This window comes from Zalophus californianus, chromosome 12, assembly GCF_009762305.2.
Source record: "Zalophus californianus isolate mZalCal1 chromosome 12, mZalCal1.pri.v2, whole genome shotgun sequence".
NCBI classification, from domain to species: domain Eukaryota; kingdom Metazoa; phylum Chordata; class Mammalia; order Carnivora; family Otariidae; genus Zalophus; species Zalophus californianus.
This window is the reverse complement of record NC_045606.1, coordinates 64,356,089-64,380,134: the sequence shown is the minus strand read 5'-3', so window position 1 is coordinate 64,380,134 and position 24,046 is coordinate 64,356,089. Positions and strand designations below refer to the sequence as shown.

General features: G+C 37.0%; 1 protein-coding gene across 1 annotated transcript in view; it reads left to right on the top strand.

Annotated features, from left to right (window-relative positions):
- DPY19L1 (dpy-19 like C-mannosyltransferase 1) overlaps window positions 1-24,046 on the top strand; it is an 84,967-nt gene that overhangs the window by 17,433 nt on the left and 43,488 nt on the right. The window contains 4 exon segments of the mRNA XM_027573802.2: window positions 3,600-3,737; window positions 5,641-5,761; window positions 6,473-6,566; window positions 19,101-19,158. Of these exon segments, the coding sequence (XP_027429603.2) occupies window positions 3,600-3,737; window positions 5,641-5,761; window positions 6,473-6,566; window positions 19,101-19,158 (411 nt within the window).

Below are 24,046 nucleotides of genomic sequence, written 5' to 3'. Positions count from 1 at the left end.
AGTACGAAATACAAAGAGTAGACACCTCCCCTTGCCTATCCCCCAGCTTCAACAACTGGACACAGCCATTTTTCCTTCGTATACACCTCCACGCACAGGAAACCTCAGACATCATATCATTTCATCGGTAAATACTTTCATGTGTCTCTCAAAAGAAAAGAATTTTTTGTTACCCACAGTTCTGTCGGCAAACTTGAAAACAATGAACAGCAGTCGCTTGATATCATTAAATATCAATCAGTGTTTACATGACCGATTGGCTTTTTTTTTTTTTTTTGTAGTTGGTGTGTTGGTAGGCTTGAATCAGGATTCAAGCCATGTCTGTACATTGTGTCTAGTTGATGTGTCTCTTAAGTCTTTTAATCTGTAAATTCCACTTCCCATTTTTATTGTTTTGCTATTTATTTATTGAAGAATCCAGGTTATTTGTCTTATTATAGAATTACCCATGGTAATTCATGTTCTTTATTATGTTCCACTGTCCCAAGTTTCCTGAAAATTGATAGATAAGAGACTTGATAGCTGAAGGCTCATTTTGTTTTTTCGGCAGGAATATTTCATAAGTGGTGTGCATGTATTGTACCGTACAAAGAGGCACACCATGTCTGGTTGTCTCACTTCTGTGATGTCAAGACTGATCAGTGGCTTTAGGTATTGTCACGTTGGTTCTTCCATTATAGCCTAGCCATCAGCCTGGGTTAGTTAATTCATTAAGATTACCAAGTGGTGATTATCTAGTCTATTATGTTTTCCCTGCATTTGTTGACTGTAATTCTTCTGTAAAGAAGAGTTTTCCCATAATACTTATTTGTTTCTCTGATGTACACGTCACACAGGTAAGACAATGCTTGATTTTTTCTTTTTATTTACTACTTTCTAGAAAAAGGAGTTGGTTTCCTAGCATTTTCTTCTGGTAACCAGTGGGGTGCCTTCTTTTGCTGTATATCATTATGATCTGGTAGATTTTAGCAGGTTTTATAAACTTACCTGTCTTTAGCTGATGAGAGCCTTTGCTGCTGACTCTGTGTCCCTTTGATGTGACCTCATGAGTATTCTGTAGCTTTCTTACTTTCTGGTACTATTAAGACATTCCTGGGGCACCTGCATGGCTGGCTCAGTCCGTTAAGCGTCTGCCTTCGGCTCAGGTCATGATCCCAGGGTCCTGGGATCGAGCCCCGCATCGGGCTCCCTGCTCCATGGGAGGCCTGCTTCTCCCTCTCCCACTCCCCCTGCTTGTGTTCCTTCTTTCACTGTCTCTCTCTCTCTCTCTGTCAAATTAATAAAATCTTTACAAAAAAAAAAAAAGACTTTCCTCTCCAGACCTGGTATCATCCAGTTTTCCAAGGAACCCCAATTCCTTTCAGTGGCAAATGGTATTTAGAGACCACAAATTTGGTGCTAGAGATGCTTATTGTTACTACAGTTGACCCTTAGGACAACAAGGGGTTAGAGGTGCTGACCCCATGCTGTCCAAAATCCACATATAACTTTTGACTCCTCCCAGATTTAACTATTAATAGCCTATTATTGACTGAAAGCCTTACCGGTACCATAAACAGTCGATTAACACATATTTTGTATGTTACATGTATTATATACTATATTCTTTCAACAAAATAAGCCAGAGAAAAGAAAATGTTATTAAGAAAATCATAAGGAAGAGAAAATAAATTTACACTACCATACTCTATCGAAAAAGTCAGTGTGTAAGTGGAGCTGCATGGTTCAAACCTGTGGTGTTCTAGGGTCAACTGTATTTGATACTAGATTGGCCAATGTGTCCAAGCCTTTTTAGTAAACAGAATTAAGAAACAGTTTTTAAATTATTAATTTATATTCATATTTTAAAATTCAAATTTAGGATTAGATAGTTACTTACTTTGTTTTAAATTTGTATCTTTACTGCTAGCCCAGGAATCTTGGTTTCATATTACTTATTTTTGTGGAATAAAAGAACCAAAGGTACTATTAAAAATAAGAGGATTGAAAACATTTTAAGACTTTCTTACATTTCTTTTTGACTTTAAAAAGGATATATTCCATTAGGATGTACAGTAGAATTACTATATCTTAAGGTTATTTGAAATCTTCTTCCAACTTGATAGTTAATTTCTTATTTTATTTTTATTTTGATATTTAGGGATTTAAAAATTTTCACTTTATAATTAAATAAGATGTTTACGTGATTCCAAAACAAACCTACAAAACAAGATAGGTTGTGGTGGTTTTCTACGGCTGCTATAACAAATGTACAATAAACTTAGGTGGCTTAAAAAGCAGAGATTTATTCTCTCAGAGTTCTGGAGGCTAGACGTCTGAAATCAAAGTGTTGGCAGGGCCACGTTCTTACTGAAGGCTCTAGGAAGAATCCTTCCTTGCCTCTTCCTAGCTTCTTGTGCTTTCTGGCCATCCTTGGTGCGTGTTGGCTGGCATTGGAAATGCCATCACTTCAAGCTCTGCCTCTGTCTTCATGGGACACTTTTCCCATCGTCTCTGAGTTTAAATTTCCCTCTATTGTAAGGATACCATTTATATTAGATGACCTTATTTTGACCACATCTGCAAGGAACCTAATCCACATAGGTTCACAGTCCCAGGTTCCAGTGGATGTGAAATTTGGGGGGATATTATCCAACCTAGTACAGTAGGAAATATTTTAAAAAATAGCGATAGGAAAGCTAAACACCATAATATCAAGAATCATTTTTTCCTTATCTATAAATATTGGGCATGCAAATCGCTTTCATATTTATGAGCCTTAAATCCAGTGTGGAGTTTGACAGCTGATGGGTGCTGGCTACTAGAGCAGCTCTAGGCAAAATTATATAGAAGGTGAGCACCCTGTACTGCGCCTTACACCCCCTCACGAGGGGAGCAAGTACTGGTACTTGCTTATGTTTTGGTCCATGTATTATTCCAACCTCAATATCTGTCCTAATTCCCTCAAAATGAGAGTACCACTACTGTCCCCTTCCCCTATCCACACAGCCCCAGTCCTCCAGGGTTCTGACCTTATTCTGAGCTGGAAGGAAGGAAAATCGTCTGTAAAATTAGTTGGCATCTGAATGTAACTTATATGTAATATATCAACATGTAGCCTTCCTAATATATTTGCATTTTTACATGTAAATCTGGAGGAAAGAAGATGATAGCACCATTTTGGGGATTCAAATGGGCAGTAGGGGGAAATATTTTTGGCTAGGGGAGATTTCTTGGATCACGGTAACTTAAGTTCATGGTAAACCACTCACTTGCCCTGTTCATAAGGTAGCCTTTTCTAACACTTAAATTAGTATAGGATATGGAGTTTTCTTAAGTTACATAGGTTGTCTGAGTTATGTATATTACTTTTTAAATGTTGAAACTATTTTTGAAGATATTTTGAGTTCAATTATTTTAATTAAGACAAGGTTATACTAAAATATGTAGTTCTTTTTTATAACCTAAGATTGTATTATTAGTGATCAGAAACCATGAGAATAATTGTAGCTATTATTTGCTTGATTGTTTTTCAAAAACAGTGTAAGTTTTTTTAAGCTGGCAAGAAGCATAGGAATTATGCATTTTTTTATTACAATTATAACTTATGCTTGTTTCAGGGACTGTATTATTCCTACTTTAAGACTATTGTGGAAGCACCCTCATTTTTGAATGGAGTATGGATGATTATGAATGATAAGCTGACTGAATACCCCCTTGTTATTAATACATTAAAAAGGTTCAATCTTTACCCTGAGGTAAGTTTTTCAATTGTGTTTTTTTTTTCTTTTTTTACTTTTTTTAAAGTGTTATTTGCATTAAATGCTGATTCTAAATGTGAGGTGTAATTCAATATATTATATTTCATCTAATTTTTAAAAGAAGGTGTGTATCTTTTTTGGAAAGGAATATGGGAAAAAGATTATTAATTTTGGTGGGCTTTAACTGATTTCATGGAAACTGTTATGATTGCATGGTCTAGAAAATTTGAAAACTGTCTAGATTCGGTGTGTAGAGATTATAGCAAGGAAGCACCATTACATGTCATTTGCCAAATAATGTTTCTTCCCTCTCAGGGATTCTTTACTTAATTGAATGCTCTTTTTTTTGGGTGGAGTGGGGAAAAGGTGCGGTCCACCCAGGAGGTGAGGGAGGAAGGCAGTGATATCAGTAACTTTTTTGGCCTCTCCTTTACCATCCCTGCCTTCATTTGACACATCCCTGAGCATTTTCCAGGGCCAAGCTGAGATGTGACTTCTGCAGCCACATCCTCCTTGACTTGATATGAGGGTGATCTTTTAATACGCTGTCCCAAGCACAAGGCTTCTTAGCTTGCTGCTGTTGCTAGACAGCACGTCCTTGTGCCAGGGCCCTGGCTGCCTTGGTCTCTGGGGATCTCAAACCCAGGCTCAGTACCTGGACTTAGCAGGCCTCTCAGGCATTTCCCATTGAATGAGAGAAGTCCAGCTTCCACCTAAATCGGTGAGTTAGCCGATTGATTAATGAGGAGACGGAGATAGAGACAAATACCTAACCACCAAAATTCAGTGTTGGTTTCCTGATGTACTGCTTATTGAGTACTTTCTGTGACCATGTACACATTTACTTTTACAGAAATGGGATCACACAGCAAATATTTTTTTATAAGTGCTTTTTGTCTTTTAGAATATTTATAACAGTCTTCCTGTGTCATCTTTTTTCCTCAGGATCAGTTTTAGTGGCTATATATGGTCTCCCATTGTTTATTTAGTCCATCTTTTGTGAAAATATTCATTGTTTTCAACTTTTAAAATATTCTGAAGCTGCCATAAGCATCCTTGAAGCTAAATCTCTGTACATATCCTTAATGTTTTTTAAACTATAAATTTGTTGATGTGGAACTATTTAGTTAAACAGAATATATACTTTAGTGATTTTGGTACGTGTTGCCAAAATGCTTTCTAGATAGGTTATACCAATGAAAATTACCATTGGCAGTGTTTTTGAAAATGCTTATATCCCCGAATCCCTGCCAGTTTGATAGACAAAAAAATTAAAATCACATGATATATTTTGTTCATTGCTGTATATGTGTATATATGTATTTCATTCAATGCTGTGGATTAAAAATGCATTTTTAATTTTAAAAGTAATTGCTTGCTTATGCCCTTTGTCTATATTTCTATTAAAATTTGTAAGAGCTCATTTATTACATACTAGATATGAATACCATGCTATATAGGTAAACATTTACCCCCAGCTTTTTGTTTGCCTTTCAACTTTGTGTATGATCTGTATGTACTTTTTCTGTACAGAAATGCCATATCTATTCACATCTTGAGAAATTAGATCTATTCAAGAAGACAGAATATCTGTTTGTTCAACTCTTCTTTTATGTACCTTAGTAGAATTTTATGCCTTTTGAAAAATATAAATCTTGTGTGTTTCATGTTATATTTTATTCTCACCCATGGGTGGAGAGTTGAAGACTGACCAATGAAGAATCTGTGTAGGGGATTGTGAGGCTTACTTTACTAGATTTAATGGGAGCTAAGTAGATGGTAGAGGAAAGGAAAATTTGATAATTATCAAGATATCTCAAAAAATTCTAGTAATGAAACTGTTGATGATAATACCTTTTCTCTAAAAAATCTAAAAAATGTCTCTGTTTTTAAAAAATAGGTAATCTTAGCCAGCTGGTACCGGATTTATACCAAAATAATGGACTTGATTGGTCTTCAAACCAAGATATGTTGGACGGTGACCAGAGGAGAAGGACTCAGTCCTATTGAAAGCTGTGAAGGCAAGTTTCTTTCCATGATATTGTCCAGTTATTTATTGGAGCACGTTAAACTTACTGCAGCAAACTTAGTGATATAAATAACCATTTTATTATGCTTATGGATTCTGCAAGTTAGGAATTTGGGCTGGGTATAGCAGGGTTGGTTTGTTTCCACCATGTCAGAGGCTGCTGCTAGACTCAGGTGACTTGGGAAGACTGGAGAAATTAATGGAGAATGCTTCACTTACATTCTAGCTCCTGGGCTGGGGTCCCTGTGAGGCTGGGCTCAGTTGGGACTGTCAACTGGGACACCTACGTAATGCCCTTTCCATGCTTTTGTATAGCATAGTACCTCAGGGTAGTCAGGCTTTGCGTGGGCTCCAAGTTGGACACTGCTTGGCCTCTTCTAGCCTTAGAAGTCACATGGTATGGCCTCCGCCATCGTCTGTTGAGGTAGTCACAAGCCCAGCTGGGCTCAAAAGCAGGAGTAGAGACCCCCTGTACCTCTACAGAAGGCGTGTCCGTGAGTTTGTAACCCTGTTTAAAAACCACCGCAGCTACTGCCATGTTCTCATCTTTGTTCCGCAATAGGGTCACGTGTTCTAATGGGAACCAAGGCAACCATTTAAAATCTGTGCCATTTTCAAAATAAGCACATTTTAATATAAATTGCCAGACACACAAAGTAATTTATAGTTAGAACATGTTTTTTATTTTTTTTTATTTTTAAAGGATTGGGAGATCCTGCTTGCTTTTATGTTGCTGTAATTTTTATTTTAAATGGACTAATGATGGCATTATTCTTCATATATGGCACATATTTAAGGTAAGACCATTGATTGAGAATATTTTGGTATGTGTTATAATATTATGTACTAAAATAATAAAAATAGTGAGATAAAGATTAACTTGCAGTTCAGTTTTATAACAATGTTATTTCTAATACATCCAGATACAAAATTCTTTCCTATTGGAATGATTTCACCATTGGCATAGTCAGCCAAACTTAAAATAATTTTAGATGCTCAGATAATGGTGGGGATATTGGATAAATTTTAAATATTCACAGGCTTTTGAGCATAAGCAGTATATTGTTTACACAAAATATAAGGAAAGGACCACTCATTATCAAATGGTGTTAATGGCTCTATTTTGTTGACATTAAAATGGAAATATATTCTATACAGATATTTAATATCTGACCTGATTAACTTCATAGTCCAGCAATATTCCTTAAACTAAAAAGATTGAGAAATTTTTAAAGAGTTTTTATGTTTCTTTTTCTTCGTTTCTTTTTGACAGTTTGTTACATTGTATACTTGTTTGAACTATTTTACCTTGAGAGTATCTTTAGAATTTTCTTTTTTTTATTGCTTACTGATTTCTTGTTAGTACAGAAGTGTGAGCATAGGTGTATGATTTTCAGTTTGGGTTAATGAGTTTGAATCTGCTATTATCCCATTAGCTTTGCTTTGGACGTATGGCATTTTCAGCTTAGTACCACAAAGATTTACTGCAACCCTAGCTCAGTGTTTGAGCAGGTAACAGTTACTTGATAAATATTTGTCAAATGAGGAAGTTATTAGAAGATCAATTTAGAGTATATTTGCATATAGATTTAAGATACTTTGATGCTAATATTTCTGATTTAGCTATAAGAAAGTTCATTTAATTATGTAACTGGGGGAGACTGAAATGAAAATGCATGATTAAAAGATGAGGTGGAAAATTTTGTTTTTGAAACAAGACACACAGATAACCAAAAGTATATGGTAATCAGAAGAGGAAGCTGACTTGAAAGAAAGCAAGGCCAGTGTGCCTTGTATCATGATGAGCCAAAGGTCTCTATCTTGAGGGGGGGGATCTATCATTCTGCTAAGTACTAATGGATAGCTTTACTACATTTGGGAGATTTGATTTTGAGTAAGAGAAGTTAAAATATGGAACATGTCAACGTTGCCAAATTACTGATCTGTAGTTATGCTACTTTTTGAAAGAAGAATTGAGATGGAAAGAAGACTTTCTAAACATTTATTAAACATTCAGTATCATTTTCTTATAATGCTTGTTATAACCATCGTTTCAGAGGCCAAAGATAGAACATCAGCTGCAGAGAGTATGATGTTCTGGTTTTGATTGAGAGGTTCTAGGTGGTTTGGACCCTGACCTAAGATTTCTCAGTCTTCAGCCCCAACAGTCCCCAGACAGCAGTTTTCTCCCTGCATAGGAGATACATGTGCATTTGTCCAGTCAACATAAAGTACGGACCGAGTGGCTTCTTTTGGAGATGGTGTGCTTGGGTTTTGAAAGCATGTGGTGGGGTGAGGTGGGAGCTGGAGGTGGTGCTAAGTGTGTGTCAGTGGGAGACAGACAGCAAAGATAAAGGGCTTATAATGCTGGGGCAGGAGAAATTTGTTCTGTGTGGAGGGTTGCTTTACTGTGCCTTGGAGGGTCAGAGTGTTTTGGATAGGTTGGGGAGAAAAGAATCCCAGGGAGCGGCAAAGGTGGACGTCCTGGGACGTGGAAAGCGGATTGGTTTTGCTAGGATGCAGATTATTGAGGGCTGTTGTAGAAGAAGACTGAATCAATGGGTTGGGCTGGTTGATAAATGACCTTGGCTGGTTTGAGACTATTCCAAAGCCAGGGAGAGAAATCAGAAATTTGACCAATAGAGGGACAGGATTCAAGCTGAACTATGATCTCATGAGACCCTTGACTTCACCTGTCACTGAAGTTAGCCAGTGACTACTTGAGCGTGCTGTCTGCCCAACTGCAGGGTGATTTTAGAATCAATTTAGTGGGTTTGGATCAGGATTTTTTTTTTTTTTTTACATGAAAAAGAAAAGATTATAAACATAAATAACAGAGTACACAACATTTTGTAAGATAGGCGTTATTTAGAGAAACTTCTATTTATTGATTGTATATACATGTCTACATGTGCATGTGCTGAGTTGTAGTGTAAAGTCTCATTTCTTGTAGTTTGAGTGTCAAAAAAATCTGTAGACCACTGCTTAGGGTAGCAGGAGGGAGTGACTTTGCTTTAAAAGCATGTGAATCTTGGGCACCTGGGTCGCTCAGTCAGTTAAGTGTTCAACTCTTGATTTGGCTCAGGTCATGATCTCAGGGTTGTGAGATTGAACCCCGAGTCTGGCTTTGTGCTGGCTGGGTGTGGAGCCTGACTAAGGTCCTCTCCCTCCCTCTTCCCTCTGCCCCTCTGCTCCTGCTCCTTCACTCTCTCTCTCTCAAACGAAAAGAAAAAAAAAAGCATTTGAGCCTTTCCAAATAGCTGTTTTTGGTTTCTCTTCTTGGCTCCGAGGGATGCAACCTGTTTCAGCTTTACCCACTTGACTGCTCTGGGCCCTAGCTGGCCCTTCGGGTGTCCTTGACCCTTGGACCCCCCAGGGTGGTCTGCCTTATTGCAGCTGTGCTTGGATGTAGACACTGCAGTGATGGCACATTTTCATTTCTCTAGCTCTCCCTTTGCTCTGTTTGCGAGTGTTTTTTTTAACCCTGAATAATCACTTTAGCTCTATCCAAACACATCCTAACTTGTTTCCTCCAGCCCCAAATGAGCATCCAGTTCTCCTACATTATAATGCCCCTTGTATTCTAGGGAGCCTTGACTATTGCACTGTGCCTTGAGGGCGGGTGTGTAAATTAGATTCAGTGGTGATCCTGGTTTATATTGTGTTGAATAAAGTCTTCTGTCACTTCTTTTCTATCAGTCTTTTTCATCATATTTTAAAATGTTCTTGACATGAGTATTTTTTGAGGTCTCAAATTGCTAGGTAGTTCTTATTGTTTTCTTCCTTGGTGGTTAGTTTTGTCACCCTTCTAACTTTGTAAAGTGGGACGAAGCTGCAGACTTCTTAACATGTGGGTTAAGAATAAGAGGAGGATATCTATAATTGTGGTTAGAATCTTTTTATAAGTTGTATTTATAAATTTACAGGCAGATTGAGTATGACATTTTTACTCCAGAAGTATATTCTTTAAAATAGTACAGATATAAGCTTTCTGAAGTCAGATAAGCCAATCCATTTCACGAAAAATGCAAGTGGAAGAGAAAATAGAAAACACAGCCAAATGGTGAAATGGGGCTGGGCTGCCAAGCTCTGACATGAGGAGATGAAGTCAGATGTTTTTTGCAAACACAACCTATTCGTGCTGTACCTCTTTTTCTGGAATTCTCAGTATTTTGGTATCTTTAAAAATAAAAATTAAAAAAATAAAACATTGTTAATTATTTTCTAAAAGCCGTGCTGTTAATTCATGATTACAGTTATTTATTTTGTAAGATGCCCTGACATGTCTCAGCTACAAACAGTTCTGGAGGCCAGTTTTGTAACTTGATGGTGTGGGTAAGTCTCTATTCTGCAGGGAGCAGTGTTCCTGAGGAACCTTCAGGGACCGTTAGGAGAGGGAGTTGAGCTGCCACGTGTTGGAGTAGTCGTGTAAAGCAACAAGCTAAATGTGAAAGAGTTAAACCTTTTATTACTTACTATGATGGTGTAACAAGATTCTAAAACTGGAGAAAATACAGACTCCCCCTTGTCCATTTCCCCCCATGGAATAGTGCCCTGTTGAGAATCGAGGGATCAGTGCAGACATGAGGGTCATCTCATTGTTGAGAAGCCCTGAACAAAAGGTGAACCTTTGTAATTGTCTGTGGTTGGGCCTCAGAAATCATATATGGGTTTTTAATCAGGAGCCCAACTCCCTAGGGCATTAGTAGGCAAGGTCATGAGCTAGTCCTGGGATGAATGTAGGACTCATTTGGCAGGGGAATCTGAAGAAACGTAGTGTGGGCCTGGTCCTGACTGTCCAGCAGAAATATTGTGAGGGGAAGAGTTGTCCCCTGTTTCCAGATTCACCACTATGGACCCTGGCTCTCAAGAGCATACTGAAGCAGAACGATTTCTGTAGGTGAAATGAGTGTCCTTAGCTGATGCCAACAGTAAGGCATGTAGAAGCCAAGACAAAATATAGACAACAATCTGTCCAGGCTCACTGGGGCTTTATTCTCAGGTTAAATAAAACATGAGGATCTGGGCATGAGTCAGTACTTGATTCTGGACTGACTGCTTTTTGTTGTTTGGTGTACATCTGTCACCTTGGCATTTTCCTTCACTACCCAGAGTTCTTTCATTGCTCTCTTATAATGGGATCCTTATGCCATATCCTATGTATTCTGCTTTCCTTGGTTTATTTTTCACTCTGGTGCATCTTCCATCTTCTAGAAGTCTTTGAGAATGAGTGGATGGGAGGTAATTTTTGAGATCATGTGTATCTGAAAATGACTTTATTTTTGTCTTCATGTTTGATTAATAGTTTTGCCGAGTATTGAACTCCAGACTGGAAACCACTTTCCTTCAGAATTTTGAAGGCGTCACACTATTGTTGCTTGACGTGGTGCTGTTCAGGCATTCTTTAGTTATTCGGATTTCTAAATTTTGTATGTGACCTTTTCTTCCCTTTCTTTTCTGAAAGATTGTAGAATCTTCTCTTTGGGTCTCCATGGTTCTGAAATTTCATAATATGTCTTGCTCTAGATCAGTCTGTTCCCATTTATTATCTTAGTCGTGTGAGCGTTGTTTCAGTCTTGCACCTTATGCCCTTAATTTCAGGGAAATTTTCTTGGAGTATTTCTTCACTTACTTCATTCCTTCTGTTTTCTCTTTCAGAACTTTGTTATTTGGATATTGCATTTCTTGATCTTCTAATTTTCATATATTTTCCCATTTTTAATATCATTGCTCTTCTATATCCTAGGAAATTTTGTCAACTTTATTTTTCCAACTCTTCTATTCAGTTTTTCATTTGTTATCTTCTAGTTTTCAAGAATTTTCATTTGTTCTGTGGCTGTTCCTTTTTTTAAAAAAATAGTATTTTATTTTTGTTTCATGGATTTAGTATCTTTCTCTCTGAGGATATACTAATGTTTTTTTTTCCCCTCCCTAAATAATTTGGTATCTTCTAGTTCGCTTTTTTAAATTTTTTGGTCCTATACCTACCATGTTAGAAGTTTTCCTTAGCTGTCTGGCCCATCCTAGGCTGTCATGATTGAGATTGGAAGACAAAAAAGCTGTATGGGAGCTCCAGATCGTGGGTGGAACCTGTTAACATTGAGTTTTTATATAATTTGAATAAATGATGTGGGAAGAACTTAGAGTGACTGCCAGTTCTTTGGTTTGCCTTTGGATATAAAAGAAAATTTAATGTAACAAAGGTTTTTCGGGGTTGTAATAGGGAAGTAAAGTGTTTCATAAGTTAACTGGAATGCAGTATTATAGAATTTTTAAGAAGTGTCTGGGTAGGAGGGAGAACACCTAGATGAGTTAGGAGACATTGTCTTCTGTGTGAGAATACAATAAATTAATGCTTGCAAGGCACCTAGAAGAATGCCTGCTTTCAGAAAATAGTTTTTAATTGAATGAAGTGGATAAATAAATTATTGGAAAAAAAACTTAGCTCTTGATTACTATTTACGGAAGGCACAAAAATAATATATTATTATTTATCACATAAGTTTTATTAGAATTTTACCAATTTAGGAAATATTTTTTCAGTGGACTCATCTGAAGCATTTCCTCTGCAGATTCCACTTTTTCTTTTCCAGATTCTAAAGCTTATTTGTTTACTGAAGAAATATGTATCTAGCACTTTAAGAGGTAACTCTGAGGAAACAGAGTCACAGGAAAGTTATGGATCTCTCCTAGGCGGTCAGACTTGGGCAGCAAATAGTGTGGTTAAGTGTCATTTGGGTAAGATAATGACCTAAAGAGGGACAGGTTTTTAGAGAAAAGATGCCAATATTTTCAACCAATAACTTTCATCAATTTATGCATACTGAAGAGAAATACTTATCTTTTAAATATTCATATACAACTGTTAGACCAAATGATTAAAGATGTGCTAGAAGGCCAAGTTAATAGAACATTCCAAAAGCAAAAAAACAACAAAACGAAACAACCCACAGCAACAACATGGAGCTGAAAAAGTTTGAGCTGGTGTTATTCATGGCTTAAGTAAGACATATTTTTAGCCAAAAATCCAGGCTGCATAAACAGTAGTGCTTGATTTTTTAACAAAGCATGAACAACAGAAAAATCTCAAATAAAACAATGGAAGCAAAGCAAAATTGTCATAAAGAATAAGAAGTTCAACTTTGTCTTAAAACAGGTATGGGAAGGGGGAGGTGTCTATTCATTGATATAGAGAATTGATATGAAAAGCTACTCTATTCTGCCACAGAGTCTAAAAAGGACACCGAGTCACTTCATAGATAACTTGGGCTGGATCATGAGAAGAAAATAGAGAAATTGGTTATATTAACTATGACTATTCACTCTCACTTTTCAGGATAGAAAGTGGGGGGGATGTTAGTAAGCAAAATTAAAAGGAAGGTTTGGCATATAGACTAATCTACCATGCCTTCAGGGCTTCTGGAACACATCTAGAAATAAAGTAGTTAAAAATTCTTTCTGGTATCAAAGAAGCATGAACCTTCAATGACCAAAGAAAATAATAGAGTAGAGTAGAAAGTCAGAAAATGAATACATTATGTTCTGTGACTGGTTTGTTCCTCCTGTGGAAGAAAAGGCATTTTTCTGATGACTAGCTATGTCTACAAAAGAATAGACAGACTTTTCTGACAAGAGCTGAGAAGCCATGGAGAACAGAGTGGAGGCAAAGAAAGGTGAATATTCAAGAGGATGAAGAGATCAGAGACAGATCAGAGTGGCCACAGTGATGCAGAGCAGCAGACGTTAAATCTAGAGAAGGTCATAAAAAGGATAATTAAAAAGTTCTCAGAAAGCCTCCTCTGTGCAATAGAGGGAATGGAAATGAAGAACAGGGGACCCTGGACCCTGACTCTGTGAGTTAAGACTCTAGACATGCCCTTGACGAAGGATAACAGCTGTGAATCATGGAGAATGAGCTGGAGTATTAGGAGAGAACTTCTGTGAGGAGGCAAGTGAGAGAAATGAGCTCAGAGGAGCAGACTTCCACGAAGGGTCCCAGATGGTGTCTGAAAGTAGCAATAGAGGAAGCTTCAGCCTCCCCTCTGGGCCTTGAGCCATACAGGAGCGTGGTGGCATGAGGAAAGGAAACTTCCTCTCAGAGGAGGGTAAGGTTTCGTGGTAGGAGGAGAGGAAGCATCTGGGCAGAGGCTTGAGAGTTCCTGGAAGGAAATCGCTCACCACGGAATGGAGGTTCTTGAGGGCACAGTAGAAGGTCTGGATGGGGAGTCAAGCAGTGTGGTGGTTGGGTCACAGTAGGGGCTCCACTGAACACATGGCACTGATGATGAGCAGGAGCCTGTGTCCAGGCCAGTGATCAAGGACTGCAGTGGTATGAGGTGTGGTGTGTTTGACTGAGAGTGCCCCCTCTCCTCACAAAGGAATGCCAGCCAACTTTTGATTGGATAGTTTTTATGTTTTCATTGACTCCTCAGATACCTTTTGACTCTGTGCCATAGACAAGGCACTATGCGAACTACCAGGATGAACTGGGAAGTTCACAGTCTAGTAAATAAAATCTTCTGTTTCTTGGCCCTGGCAGACAAAGAGTTAAATTAAAGACATTAATTAGTTGCCTGTAACAGACTGGAAGGACTAAGCTGAGACCATGCCTCGCCTTCCTGATTGTCATTCTTGTCCTCACCCTTACTTTCTGTGGCTTTCTTTTATGCTCCAGAAAAGCCAGAGGATCCATGTATAAGTTTAGGGGAAGATGCTCAGCTCTCAGCAGGCCTGCGGGGCATTTCTTCATCTGGCTAGCAAGGTGCTTATGCCTTACATCTCAAACTTGAGCCTGGAATTCTCTTAATTCAATTATTTCCACATTATTCTCTCATTTTCTCTTTCATAAGCATTCATACAGCAAAAGTTATTTAATTTAATTCACTCCAAGAGTTATTTAATAACGTTTTGGATTAACTATGATAACTTTTTCTCCTTGAATGTTGAACTTTGTACGTTTTATCATTTTTTTGGTAAATAGAGGTACAAGTGCCAGTGATTAAGCCTACCAAAATATGATTGATTTGAATCCATGTTACTTAAAGATGTGAGAAAGAAGAGAATTGTAAATTATTAAATGTCAGAACTGAAAAGTTTTAAGATCTTTTACTCCTTCATTTTATACCTGAGGAAATCGAGGCTCAAAAGGTGAATGAGATGTGTGAGTAAATGTGCAAACTTAGACTATTTTAAAATTTGCACAGTGGGAGCTTTCAAATTTTCTGACAGTCGGTGGTAATATTGCAGAAGAATCTTTTTTTTTTTTTAACCGCTAGGGAATGCTGAAATACCAACTGATCAACTGTAATGGGGAAAAAAAAATCAGTCTTAAGTTTTCTGATTATTACATCTTTTCTGTTTAGCAAACTCAAATGACCTATATGATAGTCTGTAAGGACTCGAGGGAAAGGAGGTAAATGCTGGGGACACTGTTTTAGATTTGTTGCAAGTCGCACCATTTCAAGATGACTGTAAGTCAGATATTTCTTGTAGATAAGCAAATTTTGTCCTCCCCTCCTAGCTATGCAGGGCACGAGAGTGTACCCGAAAATCTGCCTCCCTGATTAGGTAAGCAAAGCTGTCTGTGTTCGTGGAAGATGCTGGGCCATAACGCATCTTGTGGTTATTTAGTTTAAAGAGAGTGATGTCGCACTGATTCTGCCTTTGGGAAAATGTCCAGTCCCTGAGCCCCACAGGCTGCACGGCAGGCCAGTAGTAGGGGTGGAGGACTTGAGCAGGCCCATCATGAGATTCGGCTGGGAGATTGGATGTGGGATTCTTCTGTCCTTGCCCTCTTTTTACCCCGTCCCTGTCTTTACGCTGCCGTTAAAAAAAAATTGAACTTATAAAATTTCAGTTTTGACTCTTTTTCTTTTCAGGGTATTTTTAAAAGGGAATTTTACATCAATTTCCCAAAGTGGTGGTGGTGGTGGTGTTTCTCGGTCTCTCTTGTGTAGGGTCTTTTTTGGATTATAACCAGAGAATGAGGTGTCTTTCCAGCCAGGTGTTCCAGGTGCTATACAAATCATGTATATTCTCTGTATGGTCAAAGTACCATACAGATTTATAAAATCGAGCCTACTGATGATCTCATTCGAATCCTTGGTATGTTTTCTTTAGCTTATACGACCTGCCAAAGTCTGAAAGTGGTAAAATACTATACTATGATCAGAGTTTATCATATCCCCATATTTTTAGAAGTTTTAGCTCTAGATATCTGGTGGCTGTATTGCTTGTCCGTATCATTTTTATTTAAAGAAATAGAATTGAATAAGTGGAGAGAGACATACTATCCAACTGAATGGGCAGACTTACCATCATATAAATGACAATTCTTCCAAAATTATATGGAAATTTAATGACATTCTGATCAGAAATCCAACACTTTTGTGTGTGGGGGAGGGGGCACTGGTTAGAATGACCTAAAAAATGTTAAAAGAATACTTAGTTAGAGGTGGGGAATTCTCCTTATCATATGTTAATATTACCATAATGCTACAGTAATGAAGACATTGTGATATAGAAAATATAGAATTAAATTAACAGATTCTAGTATTATGAGAAATTAATATATGATAAAGGCTGAATTTCATTACACCGGAAAAAGGAATGTTTATTTGATAAATGGTTGTTAGCATAATTGGCTGTTTCAAAGAGAACAAAATTAAGGCTTTACACATACATTTCTCTGGGTGAAAGATTTAAATGTAAAATACAATGATACTGGAAGATATTTTAGAACACTGTGTCATTCTGGGGTAGGAAAGATCTTCGCAGACAAGACAGGAAATGCAGAAGAGATAAAGGAAAATATTGACATTTAACTACATGAAATTTAAAATTTCTTTTTGGCAGAATACACCATAACACATATCAAAATACTTAATCACACATATAACAGTCAAAAAATGGATACCCTTAATCTTTGAATAGGGAAATAGACAATCCAATGGAAAAATGGACAAGAATGTAGACAGGCAATTCACAGAAGAGAAAATGCACATTGTCCCAAAACCCATTAAAATGATGCCCGTATTAGTAGACAAGAGGTACAAATCAAAATGACAGTGAGAAAAAAAGTTTCCACCTACCCAATGGGCAAAATATAAAAGGATCTGGACACATCAGATGCTGTGTTCTGGAGAAGCAGACACCTCGTACACTGTGGTGAGGGGTGTGTGGACTGGTATGGCGTTTTCCGGTTCACGTTCTTTGACTTGGCAGTCTCACAGTTAGGTCTGCCCTATGGAAATAAAAGCACCAGTATTTGTGTGTACAAGGATATTTATTTTGACGTGTTATTCTTACGGTAAGAAATTAAAAAATATCTATATGTTTGGTAATAGGGAAAGGGCTGAATAATTTGTAGTACATTTGTACTATGCAGTGTTTGATATCTGTTAATAAGGATGCCTTGGGTTATGTGTATTGATTAGGAATAATCTTTATAATAGATGAATTAGAAAAGGAACAAATTTCAGAGAGGTGTTAATAGCATGATCACATTAAAATAGGGGTATAGAGAAAGATTTGGGAGGGTGGACACACACACAGATGTTATTATTGATTATCTTAGGTGAATAGGATTGAGAGAAGGGTGGCAATGAGGAAACGGATTTTTAAAATATATAGACCTTTGCACTTTTCTGCCTCGTTGGCATAAGTTCAAAACATTACTATTTATTTAAACCCATAACTCACACTTAACTTATCTAATGTCTTATGACTTGCCATGAAGCCTGGCGTTGGCCTGTTGGCTGGCCTTTTAAGAAGGCGTGCTGGGCCTCTAAGGGGAGAGCCCTGACTTCCGCTTCCTGGCCTGTGTGACTTTCTGGCTCCTTTATCTGTCCCTCTCATTTCTGTGATTCATCATTTCAGCCATTTTCTGGCCAATATGCTATTTCTTTGCCCCTTTATATCTCATTTGTGCTAGACCAGGTTGATAATCAGTGGAGAAAACGCACAGTTGTTCCATTAGTGTCCTGTGAATGTGTGGTCTTCCAGCTTCCCATGATCCCTTTAAGACGGCTCTGCAGTCCTTCTGTTTTCCGTCGTTACCTCTGTCCTTAAATGCAAGTGGTATTTCAGACAACCCCCTTCCTCAAACTTCTCGCACTGCCATCTCTTCTCTAGAGCAGCACAGAGCTCAAAATTCTGTAGGGAAAATGGAAACTCCATAAACTCCTTTCACTGAACATGCAGACTTAACCCTCGTCTTGTGCCAAGGCTGACTGGCCACCTGTGCTGGGGCTGCCAGCCCTTCTGGTCTCCTGGGAGGCCGGGAGGGATGCGGAGGGGGTGTGTGCTCGGTGCATGGATTAGCCCAGCCATCTCCTGTATCTCCTCCATGTTTCCTCATTCATACATCCCCAGGAGTAAGTAGCACGGCCTAGAATACCTGTGTCTGATTCCTTGTTACCTCCCTGGCTTGTCGATGTTCTACGCATGCTTGTGTAGAAAGAAAGAAGGATATTTGGGTAAAATCAGGAGAAAACAGCATGAGCTAAAGAGAGTGGAAGATCTCAAGAGTAAAGTTGAAAGAAATGATGGAACAGACCTAAAACAGCCTTTCTTTCCCCTATTCAGATGCCTCTGGCTAGGGTGGGAGGAAAGTGGGAGACCCATATTACTTTTACCTAAGCAAATGAAGGTTTAGTTGTTCGGATGGCCAAATCTACAGCGTTGTGATTTCTTAGCTAGAGTTAGAAGCCTGGTGGTCATATTTTGATATTTGTGTTCTTTTACAAGTTTTTAGAAACAGATGAAAGATAAAACTTTGTAAACTAGTGTTCTCCAAGCATGTTCTATAGGAGAGTAGCTTGGGATGGGGCTTGGGAAATACCGAATTAATTAACGCTTAAATGTGCTGGCTTGCTTTTTGAATTTCCAAGTATGGTGTTTTCTGTCTTTATGACCACAAAGGCTTTTTCTGCACTTCTCTCCTCTTTCCTGAATGTATATCATGTGTCCCTAGAAAAGTAGTTTGAGAATTGCTAGAGGATACAAATAAATATGTGGCACTAAAAAATAAAAAAATGAGAGAGAAAGAAAAAGATCAGGTTGCATGATGCCTGGTAACATGACTAGTCACAATTTTTTCCCCGTCTCTGTGGTTTTGTACATTTTGAATATGGAAGTTGACTTTTTAAAAATGAAACTTATTTTGACTAATAATACTATAGATACTTATTTTGTAAATAAGCATAGTAGAGTTCTAGTGTGGCTAACACTGTGTAGAACTGGAAGTTTATCTTATTATATTATTTCAAGGTTTCATTAGGATTGACCTGGATTTTTGTTATTTGAGTTATGGTTTTTATCTTCTTTTCCAGCGGCAGCCGATTAGGAGGACTGGTTACAGTGCTGTGCTTCTTTTTCAATCATGGAGAGGTAGGTAGTCAACAAATACTTTCAAAATCTTTAGGGGATTGTACTTTTAGAAATACAAGTTTCTTCTTTAAGTAGTCAGTCAAATATTTTAAAACATTCTAGGAGATTTTACTTCTAGAACTACAGGTTTCTTTTTAAAATTCAATTTCTTTAAATTTAGTCTATAGTAGCATTCTTTAAATGTTTGGTCTTATTTTCATTCAAGTTTTACATTAGCATTTATTTTAAGTTAACTTTTCATGAACATTATTATCTTTTCTGTGATATATCTCTTAGTGATTTGACGTAATAGTGGGTCTGTGTCAATTCTTTATATAATTTAAAAGTTCGAAAGTTTAGCTAAAATAGAAATAAGTCAGCCATGGATAAAGTTAATTTCCTTGTGTGGGGATAACTTTTTGTTGTAGGAGCCATAGAGTGTGTTTCTATTTTAACGCATCTTATTAAACTTGGATGTATTTTTAAGTCTTCTTTGCAGAATATTATATTATACCTGTAAACTTGCACATATCCAAGGGTTTTCTAAAGAGAACACTATCGTAAAAAGTATTGACTCTGGATCCAAGCTACCTGTGTTCAAATCCTGGCTTTGCTGTTTAACAGCTCCGAGACCTGAGCAAATCATTAATCTCACCTGCCTTAGTTTCCCCTTTGTAAATGGGTGTAATAATGGTACTTATCTCATGGGATTATTGGCGAGTTTAAATGAATTCATAAGTGTAAAGTGCCTGGAGCAATGTTTTGCACATAGTCTAATTGGTACTTGGTGTCCCTTTTTCTTAGGAGAGTTATTTTAATCATGCCAGTGAGTGATTTATGTCCCAGAAAATAGTTGTGAATTGTTATTTGCTTTTAAGTTATGTAACTATTACTTTGTGTTGTTATTATTATTAATAACTTAGTTTAGATTAAATTCTAATAGACATTCAGGATGCCACTGAAATCCTTCCACTAAATCAATTGTAGTTGTAAATGAATTTTTATTAATATATCTATACCTGGTTTTCTTTCATCGTAAATCTTGTATGAGAGAAAGAGAAGAAAGGTCAGCTTGTTTTGTATGAAGTAACTTAATCCTTTTATGCATTATAAACTCAGTGTGTATAATATATTGAATATGCACATGTTATAAAGCCCCAAGAGTAATCATACTAAAACTTAACTATAGAGTCAAGGTTGAACTTTTTTTTATTGTTCAGTGGATTACTAATGGATGTTGAACTAACACATGCTTAGTATTTAGAATCACAGAAATTTAAAGCCAGAGTGGCCTTACAGATTAGAGCCTTTGAGAAAAATCATTGCATTATGGTTTGGTTTGCTTTTGAGGAAAAAAAAAAATTTTTTTTTTTTTTTTTTTGCCTCTTCTTGACTGTGGATGCTTCTGAATGTCATAGTGTGGACCACAGAACATGTGGAGGCACAGATCCTGTGAGAATGACCTAAGAAATCGGAAGTGACTACTTAACAGTGAAGGAAAGGAGCACTGAGTGTTCATAATAAGAAGTTGGAGGAAAGAAATTATAGAAAAATTTGAAGCCAAGGTGCAGTTTTAAAGATGGCTCTCTGTTAAGCAGAAAGGTCTACTGTATTACCCTCAGTCTAAATTAAAGGTTGTCAATTCCTGATCTTATGTTTTTCTTATAATTTTGATACTCATGTAGCATGAACATCATTCCTTACAAAGTCTTTTCAGTTCATACCAATGAAATTTGGACTATTCAGTTCATTTTTCAGGTTGAAAGTCTTCTTTTTTTTTTTTTTTTAATACCTTTCACCTACTTAGTGTGTTTAAACATGCTTAGACATCACTTTCTACTTAGGAAAGGGTAGACTAAATGTGATTAGAATTAGGATTGCAGTTTTTCCGAAATGGTCAAGTAGATAATTGTACTTTATATCAGCAACTTAGCTTTCGAGTAGAAAAGTGACCATTTTGAGTAAAGACATTAAAATTGAGAGAATAAACTGTAGTTTTGGGTAAAATAAGGGTGAGAACTTAAGTAACTAAAACCATTTTATTATAATTTAATAATTGTTTTGGTTTTCAGACTATGAGATTGTCAGACCCAATTATTTTCTGAATTTTAAAAACGTTGCCCAAAGCATATAATTTTTATATGAGGGAAGCATCTACTCTGGTAGTACCCATTCACACATTTAGTGAACTTTTTTGGAGCATCACAATGTGTACTCACTGAAATTGCTGGTGGGTTACTAATTGGTACTTGGTATCCCTTTTTCTTGGGAGAGTTATTTTAATCATGCCAGTGAGTGGTTTATGTACCAGAAAATAGTTGTGAATTGTTGCTTGCTTTTAAGTTCTATTTCTATTATTCAGTTTGCTCTCTATTTGAGTCTAAGATAGAATATAATGTACTTTTGAAAATATTCTTTCACTCAGATGGTTTTACAAGGGAAAATTTTGGCCTCAACAAAAGAACTATAAGATGTGTGGTAGAAAAGGATTAATCAAATGATTTAAAACAGAAGTTGAAAACCTTTAAATCTGGAACCTGTGAGGATGCAATAAAGAACTCACTAATTGCTCATAGTAATGATCAATAATATTGAGGTTATATATTTCATAATAAAAATTATGTCAATGTTTTCACTCATCAAGCTTTTTTATTAAATGTTGATTCTGTCCCTATTGAGAATTATTGCTAAGAGGAAAGCTAACAGTTTTACTCTGCCTTTGAAATCCTTCCTTATTATACGATCAGATGTGTGCACCTATGGCTTGATGCTGCAGGATTTTTCGCATGCTGACTGAAAAGCATTTGGAAGAGTATATGAAAAAATGAAATATAATATTTTTCTTTAATTTTCGACTTAAAAATTCATTATATGTGAAGTTATTTGTTTAACTTTTTCATGATGAGATTTTTTAAAAGTTATTACCCAGCATGATTGATGGTGTTTTATATAAAACATGCGCACAGATAAAAAGATAGTCACATTTATGAGGAGGAAAGTCCCCCCTTTTTTTTGAAACTAAAGTAAGTAAATCAAAATAGTATATGAAAGATTTGCCTTAGAGGCATATCTAATTAACCTTTTTTTATTACCCGCAACATATTTCTGACCCATATTAGTTTCTTAAATATTTTTGAACTGAACTGAGATAATGTACATATAAATGTCTGTGTTCCTAATTAGTTTTTGACATAGTTATGTTATTTATGTAAGATTTGGAAAACTATTCTTAGTACACTTTGAGAACAGTCTCATTAGTCCTTAGAATGCTCTTGTACGATAGATAAGTAGTAAATAATAATATTCCAGTTTGCCTAATAATTGGAAACACTAAAAGGTTAAGTGTTTGGCTCAAGGTTGTGAAGCAGGGATAGGATTCTAAGTTTTGATTAACCAGTAATCTCTCCAAACTTCTCTCAACACAGACAGCTCTTAGATAGGGGAGTAGGATTTCAAAGATAATAGCACAGTTTATCTTGTACAAGTACAAAGTACAGAGATCTTTCCTTGCTAATTTGTGAAACTTGTTCTCTTCCCTTTCTCTCTGTCTCTCTTCCTTTCTTCTTCTTCCCTCCCTCCCTTCTTGCCTTTCTTTCAGCCCTTTCTTATGAGGGTCACATTTTGGCCAGGACACTTATTCTGGGTCTTCTTTTAATTCAACTCAATTAAGACAATATATACAGAGGGCTCACTGTATGCCAAGTACTTGTAGATGCTGAGGATATGTTGATATGTCAGTAAAACAAAGATCCCTCTCCTTGTGGATAATCGTGAAGGTGGGACCACTTCTACCTAAGGTGGGGGAATACTGGCTTATTTGGGGAGCAGCAAGCAGACCATTGTGACAGGAGCAGAGAGTGAAAGGTGGGATGTGGAAGGAGCCTTTTCTGTAGTCCCTGTTGGTCATTGTAAGGTTCATTTGGAGAAGGTGGAAAGGCCATTGGAGAGTTACATGCAGAAGAGTGATGCGGCTTAAATTATTTTTTACATTAATTTGGAAAATAGTATGAGTGCAAGATGCATTATTTATTCAGACTAATGAGAGATGTGCTTATGGATTTGTGAATTTACATTAAACTTGCATTAACTCCAAAAGCCCCCCCCCCCCCCCAAGAGTGTGCTGGTCTTAGATGGGAATGTATCTATTGCTTACATGAAAACTGCCTATACTGTAGTAGAACTGGCCTTCAGCCCCCTTCATGACCTGGGCCCTGCTGGGTCTCACCACTGTCCAGGCTGTTTTCTTTGCTTCAGTCCCACCGTCCTTTCTTCTCTAGTTTCCAGAGGGGACTACTCCTTTTCCTGCCTCAGGGCTTTGGTACATAGTTTCCTATGCCCTGTATAATTCCTTCCTTTTTTATCTCCTAGTCATCCTTCACATCTGGATATTTGTTTGGGTTTCAGTGATATTTTTCATCCTACACATCTGGGTTTCCATCTGGTATAATTTCTCTTTGGTCTTAAGAACTTTATTTAGCATTGTGGTGAAGATCTGGTGCCAACAAGGTCTCTTAGCTTTTGCCTGTCTAAAAATGTCTGTATTTTGCCTTCATTTTTTGAAGTGTATTTTTGCTGGATAAGAATTCTAGGTTGGTAGCTTTACCTTTCAGCACTTTAAATGTCATTCAGTTGTCTCACCGAACATCTTTGTTCCATGGGTTGATTTTTTTTTTTTATGAGTTTTAGAAAATTTTTAGCCATTATCTTCTCTTTAAATATTTTGTTTTTCCCATTTTCTCTCTTTTTTGAAGATTCTAATTCCGTGTTGGCCACAAATCTTTTTGGAAAGCATTCATAAGTGCAAGGTTTAACACAATATTATAGTTAACATTAAGCAATATAAAGCAGTATTATAACTAATGAGGCCGTGTAGCTTTCAGAAGTGGGGTAATTTGTTTTAAACCTAAAC